We start from the raw sequence: 22,498 nt of genomic DNA on the forward strand, positions 1-22,498 counted from the left end.
GTGCAGCAATAAAACATGTCCCCTGTAACAAAAGAAATGCTAGAGCAAAGATTGAATTACATGAGTCAAGCACCCTGCTGAGATCTGCCAGTCAATGAAATTACCAAGTCAAATTACCCTCAGGACTTTGACAGCTAGGGAAGCTAGGTGTTATGGGGAGGGTTGAAGTAAAAGAACTGAAATTCATTGTCTCACAAATTAGTGCCATTTAAACTAAATTAGAAAAAAGGCAGCAGTAAACAGCACTTTGTGTGTGTTCTGTGACATTTGCACTGTTTCAGTTTTAAGTAGTCATTCAACAGCAAGGAATGTTACTTTAACTGTTCTATTTTACTCAGAACTTTGTATGCATGCAACATCTATGAAATGACAAGAGCTTCATGCAAATGGAGGCCTGCATGATGTAACATTTCTGAGCAAAACAATGACTTGTGGGATACTGAGTGGCAACCTGATTTATCCAAACCACGTCAATATGCTGTACTCCAGGTGGTCAGAGTCTGTAATTACATATAAAAATATTTAAAATCCTGTAAATAATCCCAGAGTGCTGTTAAAGTGTAGGAAACATCATGCCATGATGTTTTAAACATGTTTTTGAGTCTGTGGGTGCGGTACTCCTTTAAAGTCTTAGTCCCTTATCTCTGAAATTATTTCTGCTGAATAGTTGCATACTGGAGCTGTTGGGTTAGCTTTTGCATACCCTACATCAACTTTATTACAAGGTGAGATAAGTACAAACTTGCAGTGTTATAAGATAGTACTGAATGTTATTTTTTCTGTTTATTGTTTCATTGAATATTGTGTTAAAAATAGTACTGCATTTATCTGCTTATTTATCTGTTTACTGAAAATTCTGAGCTCTCTCTCTGTTCTTTCCCTGTCTGCAGTTAGTTTGAATATTGTGTTAAAAATAGTACTGCATGTATGTGCTTATTTGTTTGTTTACTGAAAATTCTGAGCTCTCTCTCTCTCTCGCAATCTGTTCTCTCCATGTCTGCAGTTAGTCTGAATATTGTGTTAAAATAGTACTGCATTTATCTGCTTATTCGTTTGTTTAATGAAAATTCTGAGCTCTCTCTCTGTTCTCTCCTTGTCTGCAGTTAGTTTTCCACATCCACCCTCCCTGTTCTTGTGGTATTAATCTTGGTTGTTTTGGAATTGACTGCCCCTCCTGTAAGTTTGTGTTTGAACACTCCTCCTGGACCCATCTCATTTGCTCACTCAACCAAGTATAGTGAAATCATATTTTGATTTCAGACACTCCTACCATTCCCATCTGTTCAGCCCTATTCCCGCGTTATCCTAGTCTAGTCTCATTAGCTCATCCTGCCTAATACAGAGAGAACATTTGAGTAGGCATACCTACTTAGGCCCTAAGCTTGTCTGATTGAAGACTGCTGGAACAGGGCTCAGTTCTGAGGTTTTTTACTGGTTAATTGGGTAATTTGTTCAAATCAGTTTGCTTGTTTTCTATTGTTATATAAAAACCTAAAATAAAAACAATTTGCACTTGATCTGCTTTTACTGTATTTATGTTTCTTCCTACTTTATTACCTTATTGTGACAATGTTTTTATATGTTTTTTTATATGTTATTTTATATGATATAGTATTTTTAGCAATTATTTCTAGCTATTATTAGTGACTATTTTATGTAAATTAATAAGGGTCATAAGGAATATTTCAACATGTTTCTTTAAATAATTTGAAGAAGTTTTTAACCTGTTAATGCATTTTGGCGCCAAAAAATTTATTTAAAGGTTGTGGTTCATTTGTATTACGGTTCTGATGAAGTCTGCAGTGTAAAGATGAAAGCGCTTAACCAGACTATCAATTTCAATTGTGTGGATTACAATAAACATTTACTCTCTGTTCGAGCTGTGCCGTATTTTGTGGAGCCTTGAACCAGCACTTTCATTTCTTTTTCATTATTTTGCTCTTGCATCTTCTTAAAAGTACTCAGTTGAGTTTATTCTGCTGCATTTTTTACTGCTTGGTAGTAGCCTGATTAAATTGTAACTGTTATTCTAAGTCTTTTGGTTATTGCACTTGGGCTTCAGACCAGTTGTTTTACATTAAGAAGGTTTGTGGTCTGCACTGTTTTGGCAGGACAGGTAGCTTACATCCTTCTAAGTTGGGAATTGCTGATTGAAGGCTCATTGTCTGTTATTCTAAAAGTGTATTAGTTCTGGTTTAAGCACTTGGGCTCCAGGCCAGTTATTTTACATTACGAAGGTTTGTGGTCTGCACTCTTGTGGGAGGAGAGGCTAGATTCTATCCTTCTGAGCTGGGAATTTCTGGTTAAAGGCTTGCTGTACCTGCTCATTTGAACTTTTTTCTGATATTGGTGCACCTTGTCTGCTGTAGCATTGACTAGATTCAGACCTGCTGAATCTAACTTTGTTTGTATAACTTGAGCACTAATCCAAACCATCTTTTTTGGAGAAGGTTCCCCTGTGTCCTAGTGGCAGGAGTCTGCAGTTATAACTTGTCAGATTGAAGACTGCTGGAACAGGGCTCAGTTTTGAGGTTTTTTACTGGTTAATTGGGTAATTTGTTTAAATCAGTTTGTTCATTTTCTATTGTTATATATAAAAATAATTGTACTTTATTCATCTGCTTTTACTGTAATCATGTTTCTTCCCACTTTATTACCTTATTTTGCTTGTGCTTCTTCTTAAAAGTACTCAATTGTATTATTCTGCTGCAGTTATTACTGATTGGTAATAGCCTGATTAAATTGTAACTGTTATTCTAAGCATTTTGGTTTAAGCACTTGGGTTTCAGACCAGTTGTTTTACATTAAGAATGTTTGTGGACTGCATTGTTGTGGCAGGACAGGTAGCTTACATCCTTCTAAGTTGGGAATTGCTGACTGAAGGCTCAGTGTCTTATTCTAAAAGTGCATTAGTTCTGGTTTAGGCACTTAGGCTTCAGGACAGTTATTTTACATTAAGAAGGTTTGTAGTCTGCACTCTTGAGGGAGGAGAGGCTAGATTCTGGCCTTCTAAGCTGGGAATTTGTAATTAAAGGCTTATTGTGCCTGCTTATTTGATCTGTTTCTTTCTGAAATGTGTGTGCCTTGTTTGCTGTAGCCCAGAAGTTAGTAGTTTATTGGCCATTTTGGGCTAATTTCTATCTCTTTCTTTTCCCTGCTATCAAAACCGCATTTGCCAGTTAGCTAGGGTTAAACAATTCCCGGCTCCACAAAGTCTGCTCTTCAATTTTTCCCTTGGAACTAGACAAACTTTCAACTTAAGCACTCAAACCATTCATTTCACAGCCCAGCACTTGCTCAAAACTCATAGCAAGAACTAATTAACCCTAGCACTAGACCCCCTATACTGTCCAGAAGGACAAGGCTCTCTATTCGCCCCTACCAGCTAATCAGGAAAACAGCTTACTTTAGCTATTCAGGCATGTCCAAAGGGCAGTTTCAGGTGTACTCTCCAGTCCAACTGGTGAATCTGGGCATTTTGAGGCAATGTTACAAATGCCTCATGTACACAGACAACCCTCTCCTCCTACCACCAAACGCTAAAATATGCGAGAGATGCAATTATACAGCCAAACTGGAGGCAAAGCTCTCTCAACCCAAGAATGGAACTGACAGTCAAGAGGAGAAGGAAATACTTGCAATACACCAACAGTCTCACATAGACCTATTAATCCAACACCGGCAAATAACACACATAAATACACTAAAATATACTCAGAGGCTCTAAATAAAAATCTGCAAAAGTAACAGAGACCTCCAAAGCAGACGGCCAAGCAACCTCCACAACCCATCACAAACCATGAAACACATACTTCACATAATCAGTGTATCATGCAATCACAGCCCTTAAGGCAAAATAACATACCCAACACACTAGTAATAGGCGACTCTATAATCAGGCACACTGATATCCCTCTAACTAGGCTGGACAAGGAGAAGGTTACAGTTAGCTGCCTGTCAGGTGCCAGGATCCGCCACATAACACAAGCATTCAGGTCACTCCAGAACAAGTACAAATACGACTCTGTCATTGTCTATGTTGGTGTGAATGACCTGAGACGTACCTCCCTGGACTACATGAAAAGAGACATGGAAGAGCTGTCTGATCATATATCCCAGTCTGGTATGACCCTGACCCTGAGTAGCATCCTACCCTCACCAAGAATGATGCCACAGTATAAAGAAAAAATGATCAATTTCAACAATTGGCTAAGTTTCTGGTATCATTCAAAGGGGATCCAGTATCTGTCCACCTGAGATGACATGCTCAATAAGCCACATTGCTTCACAAGAGATGGCTTGCACCTGTCACCCTTAGGCTTTTGAATACTGGCGAAGGCTTTTGCCACCCTCATAGTGCCTTTTTTAGGCAAGGCTCAAAAGACAAACCCACCACCGTAAATAGCACAAGTAACCAAAAACTGAGGGTAATGCTACTCAATGCCAGAAGTCTAAACCTCAAAATGCATGCACTCGAGGTACTACTCTGTATGGAGAACATCAATATCTCTGCAGTAACAGAAACCTGGTTTAAGGATCCAGAGAGCACCCCAGCACTACCAGGCTATAACGCATATCATACTTTTTGGCAACAGAACTCGGAATGAAATACAAAAGGTGGGGGTGTATCCATATTCATCAAGAATACCCACCCCTCCAGGTTAGTGACACAGCACAATGCCTCAGAAATCATACACGTGCAACTAACAACGGGCAAAATTGCAATTCAAATTGTAGCTTGCTACAGATCACCCACCATGACCCAGGAACCCCATTCCTTGTTTCTGGAGACACTGGAAAATATGAAGGTCCTATCAAATGCCCTAATATTGGGTGATTTCAATTACCCAAACATTAACTGGGAGAACTTCTCAAGTACTAACTCCCTTGCCCAACGCTTCCTAGAATTTATAAACTTGAATGCCCAGGATCAACTGGTCAACACCCCCACCAGAGGTGACAACATATTGGACCTGGTCATCACCAACATGGGCGACTGGTGTTCTACCCTGGAGGTCAAACCCTTGCTGGTTAGATCAGACCATAGACTAATCACTCTGGATATCCACATTCTGACCCCACCCCCAATCAAGGAAACCACCATGAAAAACTTTTCAAAAGCAAACTTCACATTACTTAAGACCGAGGTGGAAAAGTTCACAGCCCCCATTCTAAAGGGCAATGCTGTCCAAGCTGCTGAATCCCTTACAAAGGCACTCTATGAGCACCTGCAAGAATGCATGGATCCTGCTATCCCAAGCAAAACCAAGACTCACTCCTCCAAGAAAAGGAAACCAGTCTGGTAGACCCCTGCCATAAACAAGCTATACAACAGAAGGAGGAAACTAGTGCAGAAAAGAGTAAAATCCCAAGAAGGAAAGACATCTCTGATCAGTATCAGCAAGAAACTACGATCCCTCATAAAATCATCCAAGGATAGCTTTGAAAGAAAAATTGCCAAGGACTCCAAAGATAACCACAACGTGTTCTTTAGCTATGTCAAGAACTTAAGTGGAAACTGTCAGATCTACTCTGAGTTAGTGCAGAATGGCACAAAATACACTGAACCGACTGATATTGCCAACATTCTGGCAGACAGGTTTAGTGCAAACTTCACCCCTCCACCCCCTAAAGGGCCCATAACCATATCAGAAGAATGTAGTGTCCCAGCAATCGCTGACACACATGTTAAAACAGCCCTATCCAAAGCCAAAAATACAGCTTAAATGGGACCAGACAGTGTCCCAGGCTGTGTCTTACATGAGCTCCAAAATGAACTAACCCCTCACCTAAACACACTGTTCAAACTCAGCCTCTCTACAGGCTACATACCCATAGAGTGACACACAGCAACAGTTATCCTGCTCCACAAAGGTGGAGCCACAGCGGACCCCAGGAACTATCACCCTATAAGCCTGATTAGCCTGGTCTGCAAGGCTATGGAGTGCATCATCATGGAATTCATTAACAGAGACATTGGGAACCTTCAAACATTGGACCCTACCCAGTTTGGCTTTGTTAAGGGCAGATCACGCCTTCTAAACCTGGTGGACTCCTTTGAGACAGTTACCAAGCCTTTAGATGAGGGAAAGGAGGTCCACAGAGCCTACCTAGACCTCGCAAAGGCTTTCAACACTATTCCCCATTCTGGTATTATGGACAAGCTCACCAGCCTGAACATAAACCCCTACATCACAAGATGGGTTGCCAATTGGCTCATGGATAGAACCCACATAGTGAGAGTTGCAGGCTCTAGGTCCGACTCTAAACCAGTTGCAGGTGGCGTTCCCCAGGACTCAGTCCTGGGACCCCTCCTGTTCGGTATATACTTTTCAGAAGTACAGGCAAGCACAGGAGGACTATGGCTGACCAAGTTCACAGACGACTGCAAACTGGGGGCCATAATTGACTCTCCAGCTGATACAGACATTCTCCAGAAGGGTCTCACTGAGACGGATACCTGGTGTTAAAATCATGGCTTCAAGCTAAATGCCAAAAAGTGCATAGTCATCTCCTTTGGAAAAAATAAAGTACCTGTGAACTACCCCACATACATGGTAGTCCCCTAAATACAGAAAATGTAATAAGGCATTTGCGGACCCAAGTAGATAGTAATCTCTCCTTTGATAATCATATTGCCAAGGTGGTTAGAAAATCCTTCTATGTGGCCCACCTAATCACAAAAGGGTTCACATCTGGAAGAAAAGAAGTTATTGTGCCCCTCTACTCATCACTCATCAGACCCATCATAGAGTACAACGCCCCATTTGGGATGTACCTTACAAGACACCTGCAACAGCTGGAAAGACCACAGAAGTACCTCACCAAGAGGATTACTGGCCTCAAACATATGCCCTATGCAGCCCGACTGAAGAAACTCCAGCCGTACCTGGTTGCATACCACTTACTCAGAGGTGATCTCTGCCTGGCATACAAGGCCATGTCCAACCCAGAATTGATAGACATGATCCACCTAAAAAAAAAAAAAAATCCTCAAGAGCCACACAATCTAGGGATCTAAACCTCACCACAACGATAAATAGGACGTGCTGGAGAGATAGATTCCTGTCCCAGAGACTCTCCATGCTCTGGAACAGGATTCCAATCTACATTAGGTAGAGCCCCTCACTAACACTTTAAGAGAAACCTTGACGAGTGGATGGAAAACAAAAAATTTACCCTGGGGATCACTGCAGTGGCTCAGCTGGACAGAGGCACACGGAACTAATGGCTCTGCTGGACTGAGGCACAGGGAACTAATCTAAGGGGGCAGAGAAAGCCAACACATTCTGGCTAGGCTTATAGATGCCCTCGGGCAGATAGCCTAGTACTTACCTATGAACCTATATGGTTGCTGTGACTAGTTAGTGATGAGATTTTGGCTCTAAGAACCAATTTATATAAATCTTTAGAAGTCAGGAAATAAGAATGAAATGTGGCTTTTTTCTTCACTGATATTAAACTTTTGATACTACGGCTTTAATTTTCATTTCCACTAATAAACCTCTTTTTCATATTTTAACTTCACTTTATCTTTTTTTGTAGTGCCAATAAATCCTTTACTCAATTTTTTTCTTTTTGTTTTGTTAATACCAGCCTGAGATTTTGCTATATAAAGCTTCATTGTGTCTAGTACAGGCATATCTGAAATGTCACCATTATTGTTAAAATCTAAGAATGATGTATCTGTTTACTGTTATGTATACAGTCTAGTTTTCATGGATGCATAATTACTGCATGAGTAGTAGCTTTGTGGACAGATTAGTATCTTTACCTTTTTTATTCTGGAAACTAAGCCATTTGAACTATAGATCCTATCAGTTTTTGACTGTGTACTAAATCTGTAATGGTAACAAGCATAGAATAAAGAATCTAATTCACAGAAGTTAGCATCTATAAGATTAAGTAAGCCTGCAAAGTTTATTAAAGCTTTAGCAGATACTGAAATTCTGGGTTTGTTAATCACACTAGTTTCCTTTTCACTAAGTATACAGTTAAAGTATCCTCATATTATGCTTCCACTCATATTTAAAGTTAGTTTCTAGATATGTTTTAGAAACTGTATCTCCATGATCAAGTATCTATTACACATTTGTCAAAGATAATACTTTTGATACTCAGTAATGACCATACAAAGTATACTTTATGTTCACATATGAATTAATAAGCCTAGGTATTATACTAGACTTTCTCTTCAATACTGCTGTACCTCATTGTCTTCTACTTAAAGCTAGAACTTGTTGGAAAGATATATTTGTATTTAATGTATGCTCTGCAATAAAGAAGACACTTGTGTTTTATGTACTGCTAAGTATTTAAATTATTTTATTACCACTGTTGAGGCTGTCTACATGTAGAAAAACCCATATCTGTTATAAGCAAAATCTCTAGAATATTGGCTGGGTAAAAATTCAAGAATATCTTACTATACAAAAGCCATCCTAAGATTTTGTATAGTAATCCAACAGTTACAGCCACACCCAACACTACAACAGATTCAGACCCTAGCTGGGTCCTCCTAAAATTCAACACCAACAAAAACAAACCTTTACTTATTGCAGCAGGCGTATCTACCTCCTCCTTCTGAAATACTCTCAGCTAGCAAACTTGAATAAGAAAGGGCTCTGCAGCAAAAAAAAAAAATTCTGATTGTCTTGGGGAATTTCAATATTAACTTCTCTGGTCTCCTTTCAAATTACATTTCTGAATTTTTGTCCAACAAGAACCTCTTACATCTAATCACAGAACCCACCCACCCAAATCTGAATTTCAGTAATCACTGTACTCTTGACCTACTAATGATCAGTGAACCATCAACTGTCTCATATTTCCATTATTCCCCTTAATTTCAGTGATATGCCAACAGTCATTTTTTTCAGATCAGCAATCTGTCTCTAAAATTTCTCCCCAAACTGATTTCATCAGACCCCAGTCCACATAAAATATCAAGTTGAAATGCTCTCTGACAACCTTTAACTGGTCTACCATACTAAAACATCCAAACCTTATCATAGTAGCGACTACCCAAACCCAAATATTTCAACTTTAGGACAAATTCTTCCCCATGGTAAAACACCTTTTTAAACAAGAGCACACACCATGGATCACCAAAGAGCTTAAATGTCTTCTCAAGCTAAGGGATTATACCTGGCAATCATGGAAAAACAATCCTGACAAACATGCTTCCTTAACCAAACTCTGGAACTTGATAAACAATCCATACAGAGAAACAAAGCAAACCATCTCAAAACCAAGCAGCTTTATTTTAAATAAACCCATACACCTCTGGAATGAAGTCAATCTGTTCACTGGATACAGGCTAATCTAGGACCACCCACTCACTTGTTCTGACTTTGTGACAGAGTTTAGTCACTTTCTGCACTTTTAACAGCATCTCCACTCCCCTCACCTCTCTCCCAGAGCCCCCGCCTCTATTCCTCTTTAGAATTCAATAAATTCTCAAGCAAATCAGTAACCTACTTGAGGGCATGCCCACATACTCTCCCTAGATTAGCACCACATCTTTTCCTGGTGTATCTACCACTACAGGGAATTTTTAATGCAACCTCATCACATCTTTAGCATTTGCCTGACAAAATATAATGCAAAACACCTGTATAACATTGTCCCTTGCCCGAACAACCTAAAACCCCAAACACCCCACTTTTGCCCTATTTCCATGCTACCACTCTTGCAAAGGTGCTAGAAGAAAATAATCTGTATATAACCCTCAAGCTACATTTAATACTACTCATTTCCTAGGCCTAAAACAGCATGACTTCTGGACAGGTCATAGTACAATGATGGCACTTTGATACCTAGCTGATGGCATTCTCCTCAACAAGGACAAAGCTAACTTGACAGGAGCAATATTTGCTGACCTCCCAAAAGCCTTACTCTTCAGAACACTGGCATTAGCAACACATCCATCACCTGGCTTCAAGACTTATTGAACAGATTCTTCAAGTTAAAATAGGGTCTTACTTCTCTTTCAGTTGGAGCATTCCACGGTTCAGTCCTAGCTCCTCTTCTCTATTTTCATTAACAAATTACCTCATAACCTTTCTGTTCTACAAGTAATCTTCTGCACTGATGACAACCACTCTACAATCAAAATACAAGTACAAAAAGACCTTCATCCCCTCAATTCTTGGCTCATTAATCACAAACACTTAATCCTGCAAAAACAAAAAGCATGCTATTTGGCACAACTCATAAGCTTGAAAAAATCACCAACATCACTTGATATCACCCCCCCTTTGTTGCGCAACAGAAACAACCAACCCATTTAAATACCTCTGTTTGTGCTCTATACTAATCACTAACGTTCAATGACCATACAGAAAAATCAAAGACAAAAGTCAATTTATTTCTCTTCTGGGCCAGGAAAATCTCACCCTAACTATACAAACTAGCCCAGACAGCAACAGGCAAAGGAGTCCTTCCAGCCCCTCTTGAATGCAGACTACTCATAACAGCCACAGCCTCTAAGAAAAAGTCATCCACACTACAGATTATCAAAAACAAAATCTGTCATTTCATCATTTACTCGCTCTATAATGAGCACCACTGCCTCACCCTCAAAAAGGCCAGATAGTGCCCATTGCACACTGAGTAGACCTGCTATCTTCAGACTTTTCCATCCTAGTTTATTCCCACTGCTACCTGCCAAACTTTATAATAAACACCAACACACTACAATCTCATATGCTTCTCCCAAGCACCCCCCCCCCCCCACAAACCAGGCTACGCTACCTGATCATTCTTTCTCCATCCTTGCTCCTAAATATGGGAATCCCTCCCCAACCAATTGAAGGAACTACAATCCCTGTTTTCCACCTTCAGAGTTGAACTTAAAAAAATTTCTCCACACCAAATCAAACTGCACTTGCCACACAGCAGGCCACATCACATACATCACATAAGGGCCTCTCAATCTCTAGCATTACTTTCTTCAACTACTAATAACTCCTAACTCCCCCACCATCCCCTGCTCCGATTCCCATTATTTCACTGCATTGCCACCATGACATAAACCTGAAATATAACCATACAGATTGTATAATTTGCATTTCACTGATTATTGTTGCTACATTTACTAATTGCTACTGTACAGTTTTTTGTTAAATATTGTTACTTTCTGTGCTGTTGTTAATGTCTACAGCATACTTCCTCTCTGTTCTTTTTCCTTCTATGCAAATTATTTCACCTGGAGAGTACCTTCAAAGGGTCAGTTTTGATCCCAGTAATCAAACGTAAAATAAAAAAAAAATACAAATACAAATGTAAAATGTCTGAATTTTCATTTTATTTGACAGACAAAAATAAAATGCTAAAGGCATCAAAATAACTGATCTACAATTAAACCAGCTTATTTGCTTAAGCTTAATGTTACCTGTTTGAACAGGGAATCCATTCACAGGTTCATACGTTCATAGGTAGGTACTAGGCTATCTGCCCGAAGGCATTTATAAGCCTAGCCAGAATGTGTTGGCTTTCGCCACCCCCTTAGATTAGTTCCCTGTGCCTCTCTCCAGCAGAGCCACTGAAGTGATCCCCGAAGTAAACTTTCTGTTTCCCATCCACTCATCAAGATTTCTTTTGAAGAGTGTTAGCGAGGAGCTCTGCCTAATGTAGATTGGGATCTTGTTGCAAAGCATGGGAAGTCTCTGGGACAGGAATCTATCCCTCCAGCACGTCCTATTTATTGTTGTGGTGAGGTTTAGATCCCTAGAGCGTGTGGCTCACGGGGATAAGGTTTTCTTTAAGTGGAGCATGTCCATCAATTCTGGGTTGTACATGGCCTTGTATGTCAGGCAGAGATTACCTCTGAGTAGGCGGTATGCAACCGAGTACAGCTGTAATTTCTTCAGTCGAGCTGCATAGGGCATCTGTTTGAGGCCAGTGATCCTCTTGGTGAGGTACTTCTGTGGTCTTTCCAGCTGTTGCAGGTGTCTTGTAAGGTACATCCCAAATGGGGCGTTGTACTCTATGATGGGTCTGATGAGTGATGAGGAGAGGGGCACAATGAACTCTTTTGATCTGGATGTGAACCCTTTTGTGATTAGGTGGGCCACGTAGAAGGATTTTCTAACCACTTTGGCAATGTGATTATCAAAGGTGAGATTACTATCTACTTGGGTCCCCAGATCCATTATTACGTCTTCTGTATTTAGGGAACTAGCACCTATGTGGTAGTTTGTGGGTACTTTGTTTTTTCCAAAGGGGATGACTATGCACTTTTTGGCATTTAGCTTGAGGCCATGATTTTGATACCAGGTATCTGTCTCAGTGAGACCCTTTTGGAGGATGTCTGTCAGCCGGAGAGTCAATTGTAGCCCCTAGTTTGCAGTCGTCTGTGAACTTGGTCAACCATAGTGCTCCTATGCTTGTCTGTACCTCTGAGAAGTATATGCCAAACAGCATGGGTCCTAGGACTGAGCCCTGGGGAACTCCACTTGTAACCGATTTAGAGATGGACCTAGCTCCCGCAACTCTCATCATGTGGGTTCTGTCCGTGAGCCAGTTGGCAACCCATCTTGTGATGTAGGGGTTTATGTTCAGGCTGGTGAGCTTGTCTATAATACCAGAATGGGGAATGGTGTCAAAGGCCCTTGTGAGGTCTAGGTAGGCTATGTGTACCACCTTTCCCTCATCTATAGCCTTGGTAATTGTCCCAAAGTCCACCAGGGTTAGGAGGCATGATCTTCCCTTAACAAAGCCGAACTGGGTAGGGTCCAGTGTTTGGAGGTTCCCAGTGTCTCTGTTAATGAGTTCCATGATGATGCGCTCCATAGCCATGCAGGCCAAGCTAGTCCAGCTTATAGGGTGATAGTTCCCAGGGTCTGTTGTGGCTCCTCCTTTGTGGAGCGGAATAACTGCTGCTGTGCACCACTCTATATGGGTACGTAGCCTGTGGAGAGGCTGAGTTTGAACAGTGTGTTTAGGTGAGGGGTTAGTTAGTCTTTGAGCTCGTGTAGGATGCAGCCTGGGACACCGTCCAGTCCCATTGATGCTGTGTTTTTGGCTTTGAAGAGGGCTGTTTTAACCTGAGTGTCTGGGATTTCAGGGACTCTGCATTCTTCTGGTATGGTTATGGGCCCTCTTGGGGGTGAGAGGGGGGGGTGAAGTTTGTGCTGAATTTGTCTGCCAGGATGTTGGCGATATTGGTTGGTTCAGTGTATTTTGTGCCATTCTGCACCAACTCTGAGCAGATCTGAGCATTGCCACTTAGATTCTTGACATAGCTAAAAATGCCTTGTGGTTATCTTTGGAGTCCTTGGCAATTTTTCTTTCAAAGCTTGCCTTGGATGATTTTATGAGGGATCGTAGCTTCATGCTGATACTGATCAGGGATGCCTTCCCTTCTTGGGATTTTACTCTTTTCTGTACTAGTTTCCTCCTCCTATTGTATAGCTTGTTTAGGGCAGGAGTCCGCCAGACTGGTTTCCTTTTCTTGGAGGAGTGAGTCTTAGTTTTGCGTGGGATGGCATGATCCATGCATTCTTGTAGGTGCCCGTAGAATGCATTAGTAAAGAATTTTGCAGCTTGGACAGCGTTATCCTTCAGCATGGGGGCTTTGAAACTTTCCACCTTGGTCTTACGTAATGTGGTTTGCTTTTGAAAAGTTTTTCACTGTGATTTTCTTGTCCAGGTGTGGGGGTAGAATGTGGATATCCAAAGTGATTTGTTTATGGTCAGACCTAACCAACAAGGGGTTGACATCCAGTGTGGAACACCAGTCACCCATGTCGGTGATGACCAGGTCAAATATGTTGTCACCTCTGTTGGGAGTGTTGACCAGTTGAACCAGGGCATTTGAGTTTATAAATTCTAGGAAATGTTGGGCAAGGGAGTTAGTACTTGAGTAGTTCTCCCAGTTAATGTTTGGATAATTGAAATCACGCAATATTAGGGTGTTTGGTATGACCTTTATGTTTCCCAGTGTTTCCAGGAATGTGGAATGGGGGTTCTGGGACATGGTGGGTGATCTGTAGCAAGCTACAATTTGAATTGCAGTTTTGCCATTGTTAGTTGCACGTGGATGATCTCTGAAGCATCGTGCTGTGCCACTAACCTGGAGGTGTAGGTATCCTTGATGAATATGGATATGCCCCTACCTTTTGTATTTCGGTTTTGGTTCTGTGGTCAAAATGTATGGTATGAGTTATAGCCTGGTAGTGCTGGGGTGCTCTCTGGAGCCTTAAACCAGGTTTCTGTTACTGCACATATATCGATGTTCTCCATATTGAGGAGTGCCTCGAGTGCGTGCATTTTTGAGGTTCAGACTTCTGGCATTGAGTAGCACTACCCTCAGTTTTTTGTTACTTGTGCTATTTACGGTGGTAGGTGTACCTTTTGAGCCTTGCCTAAAAAAGGCACTATGGGGGTGGCAAGAGCCTTGGCCAGTATTTAAAAGCCTATGGGTGACAGGTGCAAGCCGTCTCTAGCAAAGCAATGTGGCTTGTCAAGCATGTCATCCCAGGTGGACAGACACTGGATCCCCTTTGAATGACATCAGAAACTTAGCCCATTGTTGAAATTGAGAATTTTTTCTTTATACCGTGGTATCATTCTTGGTGAGGGCAGGATGCTACTCAGGGTCAGCGTCATACTGGCCTGGGCTACGTGATCAGAGAGCTCTTCCATGTCTCTTTTCATGTAGTCCAGAGAGGTATGGCTCAGGTCATTCACACCAACATGGACAATGACAGAGTCATATTTGTACTTGTTCTGTAGTGACCTGAGTGCTTGTGCTATGCGGCGGATGCTGGCACCCAACAGGCAGCTAACAGTAACCTTCTCTTTATTCAGCCTAGTGAGTGGGACGTCAGTGTGCCCGACTATAGAGTCGCCTATTACTAGTATGTTGGGTATGTTATTTTGCCTTAAGGGCTGTGATTGCATGGCACACTGGTTTTGTGAAGTATGTGTTTCATGGTTTGTGTTGGTGGGTGGAGGTTGCTTGGATGTTTGCTTTGGAGGTCTCTGTTGGTTTTGCAGATTTTTATTTAGAGCCTCCGAGTATGTTTTCATGTATTTATGTGTGTATTTTTCCAGTGCTGCTTTAATGGGTTTATGTGAGACTGGTGGTGTGATGCAAGTATTTCCTTCTCCTCTTGGCTGTCTGATCCAATCAACTACCCTTCCCGTTCTCTAACTCTTTTACACCCATTTATGCTTGTTGATCTTATTTTAAATATATAGACCACTGTATGTCTTAAAACTGGAGTGCTACAAAATCCTGAAAGCCCAAAATCCTGAGATCAAAATCTTGAAAGTTCAAAATACTGAAAACTCAAAATACTGAAAACACACCATACCAACACTTACTATATTCCAGCACAAGTACATACAGACATACTTCTGTGGATCCCTAGTGATATCTGCATTGCTTACTGTACTTATTTCCTTGTTTCACTTGAAAGAAAGTTACTGTTTGTCATTTTTGCATTTAAGTTACCTGTAACACATTGCATTTAAGTTACCGGGCACTTGCTCACTAAAGCAATTATATAAGTCAGCACTAAAAAATTAAACCCTCACAAACTCCCCTTGAGTACCTTGTTCCCCATTGGCCCTTTTTTTCAATTATAAAGGAATTCCCAATACTATTCTAGCATGTCCAAAGGTCAGTCGTCAATCTCCTCTCCGGTCCAGCTGGTGAATCTGGGAATCTTGAGGCAATGTTACAACTGCCTCATGTACACAGACAACCCTCTCCTCCTCCCAACAAATTCCAACACACGTGAGAGATGCAACCATATAGCCAAACTGGAGGCTAAGCTCTCTCAACTCAGTACTGGCATAACCAGTCAGGAGGAGAAGGAAACCACACTCACTACAATTCCAGTCTCACATAGACCTACCACGACAGCAAACCAAACACATAAACACACAAAAACATACTCGGAGGCTCTAAATAAAAATCTGCCTAAGCAGCAGAGACCTCCAAAGCAGACACCCAAGCAACTGCTACCCCAAAACAAAACACGTGCAACACATAGCTCACAAAGCCAGTGTGCCGAACAGTCACAGCCCTTAAGGCTAAACAACACACCTGATACACTTGTAATAGGTGACTATCATCAGGCACACTGATGTCCCGCTCACCAGGCTGAACAAGGAGAAGGTCACGGTGAGCTGCCTGTCGGGCGCTAGGATCCGCCACATAACAGAAGCACTCAGGTCACTCCAGGGCAAGTACAAATATGACTCAGTCATTGTCCATGCTGGTGTGAATGACCTGAGACGTACCTCCCTGGACTACATAAAAAGAGACATAGAGGAGCTCTCTGAGCATGTAGCCCAGGCTGGTATGACCCTGACCTTGAGTAGCATCTTACCTTCACCAAGAATGATGCCACAATAGGAAGACAAGATGATCAATTTCAACAATTGGCTTAAGTATTGGTGTCATTCAAAGGGGATCCAATGGCTGTCAGTCTGGGATGACATGCTCGACAAGCCACGATGCTTCGCTAGGGACAGCTTGCACCTGTCACCCCTGGGCTTTCGGATATTGGCAAAGGCTCTTGCTAGCCCATAGTGCCTTTTTTAGGCAAGGCTCAAAAGACAAATCCACCTCCATAGGTATCACAAGGGATAAGAAACTAAGAGTAATGCTACTCAACGCCAGAAGTCTAAACCTCAAGATGCACACACTCGAAACTCTCCTTAGCATGGAGAACATCGATATCTGTGCAGTAACAGAAACCTGGTTCAAGGCTCCTGAGAGCACCCCAGCACTACCAGGTTATACCTCATACCATGCTTTTCAGCCCCAAAACTTAGACCGAACCACAAAAGGAGGGGGAATATCAATATTCATCAAAGATACCCACACCTCCAGGTTGGTGGCACAGCATGAAGCAACAGAGACTATCCATGTGCAACTAACAGTGGGTAAAACTGCCTTCCAGTTTATAGCCTGCTACAGACCACCCTCCCAAACCCAGGAACCCCACTCGACCTTCCTGAGAATACTGGAAAATATGAAGGTCTCTCCAAACACCATTATATTGGGCGACTTCAACTACCCAAACATAGACTGGGAGCATTACTCTAGCTCCAACACCCTAGCCCAAAGGTTCCTAGAATTTATAAACTCAAATGCTATGGAACAACTTGTTACCACTCCCACAAGAGAGGAAAACATACTGGACCTGATCATCACCAACATAGGGACACTATGCTCCAGACCAGAAGTGTATCCCTCACTGGTAAGATCAGACCATAAACTAATCTCACTGGATATTCACATCCCGACCCAACCCCCTGCGCAGAAAACCACAGTGAAAAACTTCTCTAAAGCAAATTTCACACTCCTCAAAACCGGGCTGGAATCCTTCAAAGCCCCCGGGCCTGTGGAAAATACGGCACAGACCACAGAATCCTTTATAATCGCATTCTATGAACACCTTCAGGAATGCATGGATAATGCAATCCCAAATAAAACCAAGACCCAATCCTCCAAAGGCAGACGTCCTGTCTGGTGGACCCCAGCCATAAACAAACTATACAATAGAAGGAGGAAGCTACTACATGATAGAGCAAAATCCCAAAAAGGGAAGGCATCTCTGATCAGTATTAGCAAAAAACTACGGGCACTCATAAAATCGTCTAAGGCCAGCTTCGAGAGAAAAATTGCACAGGACACTAAAGATAATCACAAGGCTTTCTTTAGTTATGTTAGGAACCTGGGTGGGAATTCCCAGATATGCTCAGAATTAGTCCAAAATGACAAAAAATACACCAAACCCACAGACATTGCCAACATCCTAGCTGACAGGTTTAGTGCAAACTTCTCCCCCCCCTCCCCACCAAAAGGGCAAATATCTATCCCAGCAGAGTGCTGCCCCCCTGACATCTCAGATGCTCAGATAAGAGCCGCCCTCTCCAAAGCAAAAAACACAGCATCAATGGGACCAGACGGTGTCCTGGGCTGCATCCTACATGAACTCCAAGAAGAGCTAAACCCAAACATAAAACTACTGTTCAATCTCATCCTTACTACAGGATATGTACCAAAAGAGTGGCATACAGCAACAGTTGCCCCTCTCCACAAAGATGGTGTCTCAACGGATCCTGGAAACTATCGCTCCATAAGCCTGACTAGCTTGGTCTGCAAAGCTATGGAAAGTATCATCATGGACCTCATAAAGATATTGGGGACCTACAGACACTGGATCCTATGCAGTTCGGCTTTGTTAAGGGCAGATCCTGCCTCTTAAACCTGGTTGATTTCTTTGAAACAGTCACCAAGGCCATTGACGAGGGGAATGTGGTCCACACAGCCTACCCGGACCTCACAAAAGCCTTCGATACAATACCCCACTCGGGCATTATAGATAAGCTCACCAGCTTAAATATAAACCCCTATGTCACTAGATGGGTTGCAAACTGGCTCAAGGACAGAATCCACATGGTTAGAATTGCTGGAGCCATGTCATACTCCAAACCAGTTACAAGTGGCGTCCCACAAGGCTCAGTCCTGGGACCTCTCTTGTTCGGTATATATTTCTTGGAGGTATAGGCCAACACGGAAGGACTGTGACTGACCAAGTTCACAGATGACTGCAAACTGGGTGCCATAATCGACTCTCCAACCGACACAAGCATCCTCCAAAAGGGCCTCATAGAAACAGACAACTGTTGCCAGAGCCATGGCCTCAAGCTAAACGCCAAACAGTGTATAGTCATCCCCTTTGGCAAAAACAAAGTGCCACAAATTACCACATAGGTGGTAATCCATTAAGTACAGAAGAAGTCATTAAGGACCTGGGGACCCAAGTTGATAGCAATCTCTCATTTGACAACCACGTGGCCAAAGTGGTTAGAAAAACATTTTATATAGCCCACCTAATCATGAAGGGATTCACATCTAGATCAGGGGAGATCATCGTGCCTCTTTACTCTTCCCTCTTCAGGCCCATAATTGAATACAATGCCCCTTTTGGGATGTACCTTACCAGACACCTGCAGCAACTGGAAAGACCCCAAAAGTACCTCACCAAGAGGATCAAAGGGCTCAAACAGATGCCATATGCTGCCCAGTTAAAGAAACTCCAGCTCTACTCAGTGGCATACTGCCTGCTCAGAGGCGATCTGTGCCTGACGTATAAAGCCATGTCCAACCCGGAATTAATGGACATGCTGCACCTCAGAAAATCCAAATCCCATCGAGCTATGAGCTCGAGATACTTGAACCAGGGACGTCGGGAGGCATACGCACTGTACTGATTTCAGTACAACTTCTTAGAAGAGGGGGTAGCATTTAAAAAAAAAAAAGAAAGTATGTATTTTTAAAGGTTGTTGGCTCCTTTAAGGGGGATACGAGCCAGTCGGAAGTGAGCTCACGTCATGTCCGGCTGGCCGTGAGTGGGAAATGTGCAGTAGTGAGCAAGTGGAAGAAGACAATCACAAATGGATTATCACGAGCGGGAAATGTGAAGATGGAAGGCAATCGAGTGTCACGAACAGATTATCAGGTAAGGAAGGTGTGTGTGTGTGTGTGTGTGTGTGTGTGTGTGTGTGTGTGTGTGTGTGTGTGTGTGTGTGTAGATTACAAATCTTATTTTATAGAGGCATGTTTCTTCAGTATTCAAACTGAGCAAAGGCACAAATCAGGGAAGCCCTCAATAAAGTCTTAGCAACAACCGCCGATTGGGCAGAACAGCATCTGCCTTGCTAGTAATTTATAGTGGTATCCTGTACACAGTTTTTATTGTACAATCCAAGAGTCAGAAAACTAAATGCACTGGCTTGTGATGTGTATTGCTTCTCAGTTGCAGGCTTTAGGGTTGGGGTCATAGAGCCGTTACTGTACAGGTATTGTTTGAGGGAGATCTAGGTGGTTATGATGTTTCCGATTCCTGGAGCTCCATCTCCATCCAGCAGGGCGTGCCCTGCAAACATGAAAAGGAGAGCCTAGTACAAAAGAAACTCAAGTAGGCTGCAACATAAAAAGGAGAGATGAGCTACTGGTGAATACTAAATGAGTTCAGTAAACCACAGGAGCTTTTAGTTTCTTGTATTTATCTTATTCAGAAAGGAGCAGCAGTGATATGAATCCTGATGTGAAACCCCGCCACTTAATGGTTTTATGCAGAGCTCTTCCAATTTCTGAATGTAACTCTGGACAGAACCCCACCCCTTTGGTTACTGGATACCTGTAATATTGCATTTGGACAAGTTTCTGCTTTTGTAGTTACAACCTCATATTGTTTTCCACATCGGTCTGGTATTAAAATGCACACACCCTTCCAAATGCCGCCATTCTAACTACTAACTCCTATAATCATTTTAAGTTTATTTTTTATCTTGGAGCAGAAGTGTACTCATTTATGTAACTTGTTAATTAAAGTAGTTAACGATGTTGTAAACTGTTGAGATTAAAAAAAATTTTGAATATTCAGTATGTCAGGCTACACAACCGATTTCACTCCCATAATTTTGTTTTTCTTTCTTTTCTGGACAAATCAACAGCTTTGATTAAAACGCTTTTATGTAAAGTGTGTGTTTGAGTTTTAGAATTTGACTTGTGCAATAATTCGTTGAGTCATGTATCACACCGATCGATAATTTATTTACACAGTCACTCCCAAAAGTTGGTATTTAGTCTGGCAAACAGCTTGTAAATGAAATAATAACACCTGCTACTACCCTAAAATACAATTGACTTCTCTGTTAAGTTTCTCTGGGGCTGTGCAATGAAAAACTATACCGACCACTATGTTTCTCAACTAAACTTGAACTTAGTGTGCATTTACACTTTAACATAGTCTTTCAACATTAATACTCTCTTGAAGAATTTTTATTCTCCAATACGGTGACAACGTATATTTAGCCCATTATTAAAATTTTAGTAAAATGGCTTTAGAAATGTGATAAACCACTAAATATCATCAAAGAGTTGCAGAAAATAAATGCTGATCTTCAGGCAAAAGAATATAGAGAATTATGATTGGGTCTCCAGTCACAACAAATTTATTATGTGTTCAAAAGCTGATATCAAGACGTTCATGGGCAAAGCTCAAAAAGTGAGTCCAGTATAATTCTTGGTTATACATAGAGTTTAAGCTACCCAATGTGTTATCATTAGAAAGAGTGTGTGTCACCTGCTGGCTATAAGTATTCAGGCTCAAACCATGTACCTTTGCTTCAGGGTAAGAAGAGCCTAAAGTCTTTAACCACCACCATTTCTGAACTTTGTTCAGATTTGTTTTTCTAATGGTTGTTAGCTATGGTGAAAACTGAGAACTGAAGTTGTATTTCCCCCATTACTGTTTTTGTTGTGTGTCCATGTTTTTTGTGCTAAGGTGTGAAGTGAGAACTGTTTGTATTCCCTCATTATTGGCTTTGTTTGTCCAGGTTTTTTTGTGCTAAGAGGTTGAGAGCTATCTAAATGATAGCCATTAAGTTTCAGTCTTCCTATTTTTCAAACTGCTGATTTAGCATAGTGGTGTGTTGCACTGACTGTATCGCATATGGTTCTGGGTTCAAAATATGCATGGTGATAACACAACATTTTATTCTAGCAACTTTCCAAAATTATACAAGCAATGTTTAAAATGTGTCCCTGGTTTTTGGGCTTTTGCCCCCCCCCCCAATAAATGTTGGCTTTTTCCAGATTTCTTGTGCTGCAAAGTTCAGAGATACAGTTGAGTGTTGACATTTTACAAGGAGCTGAGAGCTGCAGGAGAACTAAAGTTTAGTGCTGCTTATGCTGAGTCTGCTTGTACTGTTAATAGCACAACAGGTAGTGTACTTGCTTTTGATGCAGAAGGCTGTGGGTTCTTCTCCCACAGTAGGTAGATGCATTGCTGATACTGTACTGTGTTGTAAAAGGGGGTGGATGCTGTAGTCTGTTTTGGCGAAGGTATCTAGTAGTAACTATGAATATGTTATCAGTTTTCCATCCATTCCCTATTGCAATATTACTAGCGTATCATTGTTTTTTAATGCAACATAGGCAATTTATTCCTCAAGGGCAACAGGCACTTTATTTGTAGATGAAACCATGAAATATAAAGATGTTTGCCAGCAGCAGCCTCTTCATTAGTTACAGATTTCTTTAATGTGGAATTATGTAGATGGCTTTTACTAGTTCGGAGATTGTGCATATTTACTGACTATAGAAGTTTGAGTAGACTTATGATGGAAATGTTATGAATTGGGCTGTTTTGTCATTATTGGTGCATGCATTTTGTTTCATTGTTTACTGGAAAAATGTTCAAACCAATACATTTAAAACGCTCTCTAACAACTATACTGTATTGTACAAGGAATATAATTTAATACAATCAGGAAGGTGTATCACAGAGCACGTATTTGTTTCATGTGCAAGGGGCCTATGATTTGAAAACAGCCCAAAGTTAATCTTTATCTGCCACTGGCAAAATGTATTTTCTTTGAATGTGGGTTTCAATGCTCTTTCAATGAATGCGAGTTTCAAGGGCAGAGACGTTTTAATGCTAAGTCTAGTTTCATTGTGAGA

At 41.5% G+C, this 22,498-nt stretch overlaps 1 protein-coding gene across 1 annotated transcript in view; it reads left to right on the top strand.

Moving 5' to 3' along the window:
- LOC122791413 (fatty acid amide hydrolase-like) overlaps positions 1-22,498 on the top strand; it is a 1,249,544-nt gene that overhangs the window by 50,121 nt on the left and 1,176,925 nt on the right. Inside the window, exon 2 of the mRNA XM_044059161.1 lies at positions 19,329-19,490. Coding sequence (XP_043915096.1) covers positions 19,329-19,490 — 162 coding nt within the window. The remainder of the gene's footprint in view (positions 1-19,328; positions 19,491-22,498) is intronic.

The sequence above is a fragment of the Protopterus annectens genome, chromosome 17.part0, assembly GCF_019279795.1.
Source record: "Protopterus annectens isolate FY-2018-M chromosome 17.part0, PAN1.0, whole genome shotgun sequence".
Taxonomy (NCBI): domain Eukaryota; kingdom Metazoa; phylum Chordata; order Ceratodontiformes; family Protopteridae; genus Protopterus; species Protopterus annectens.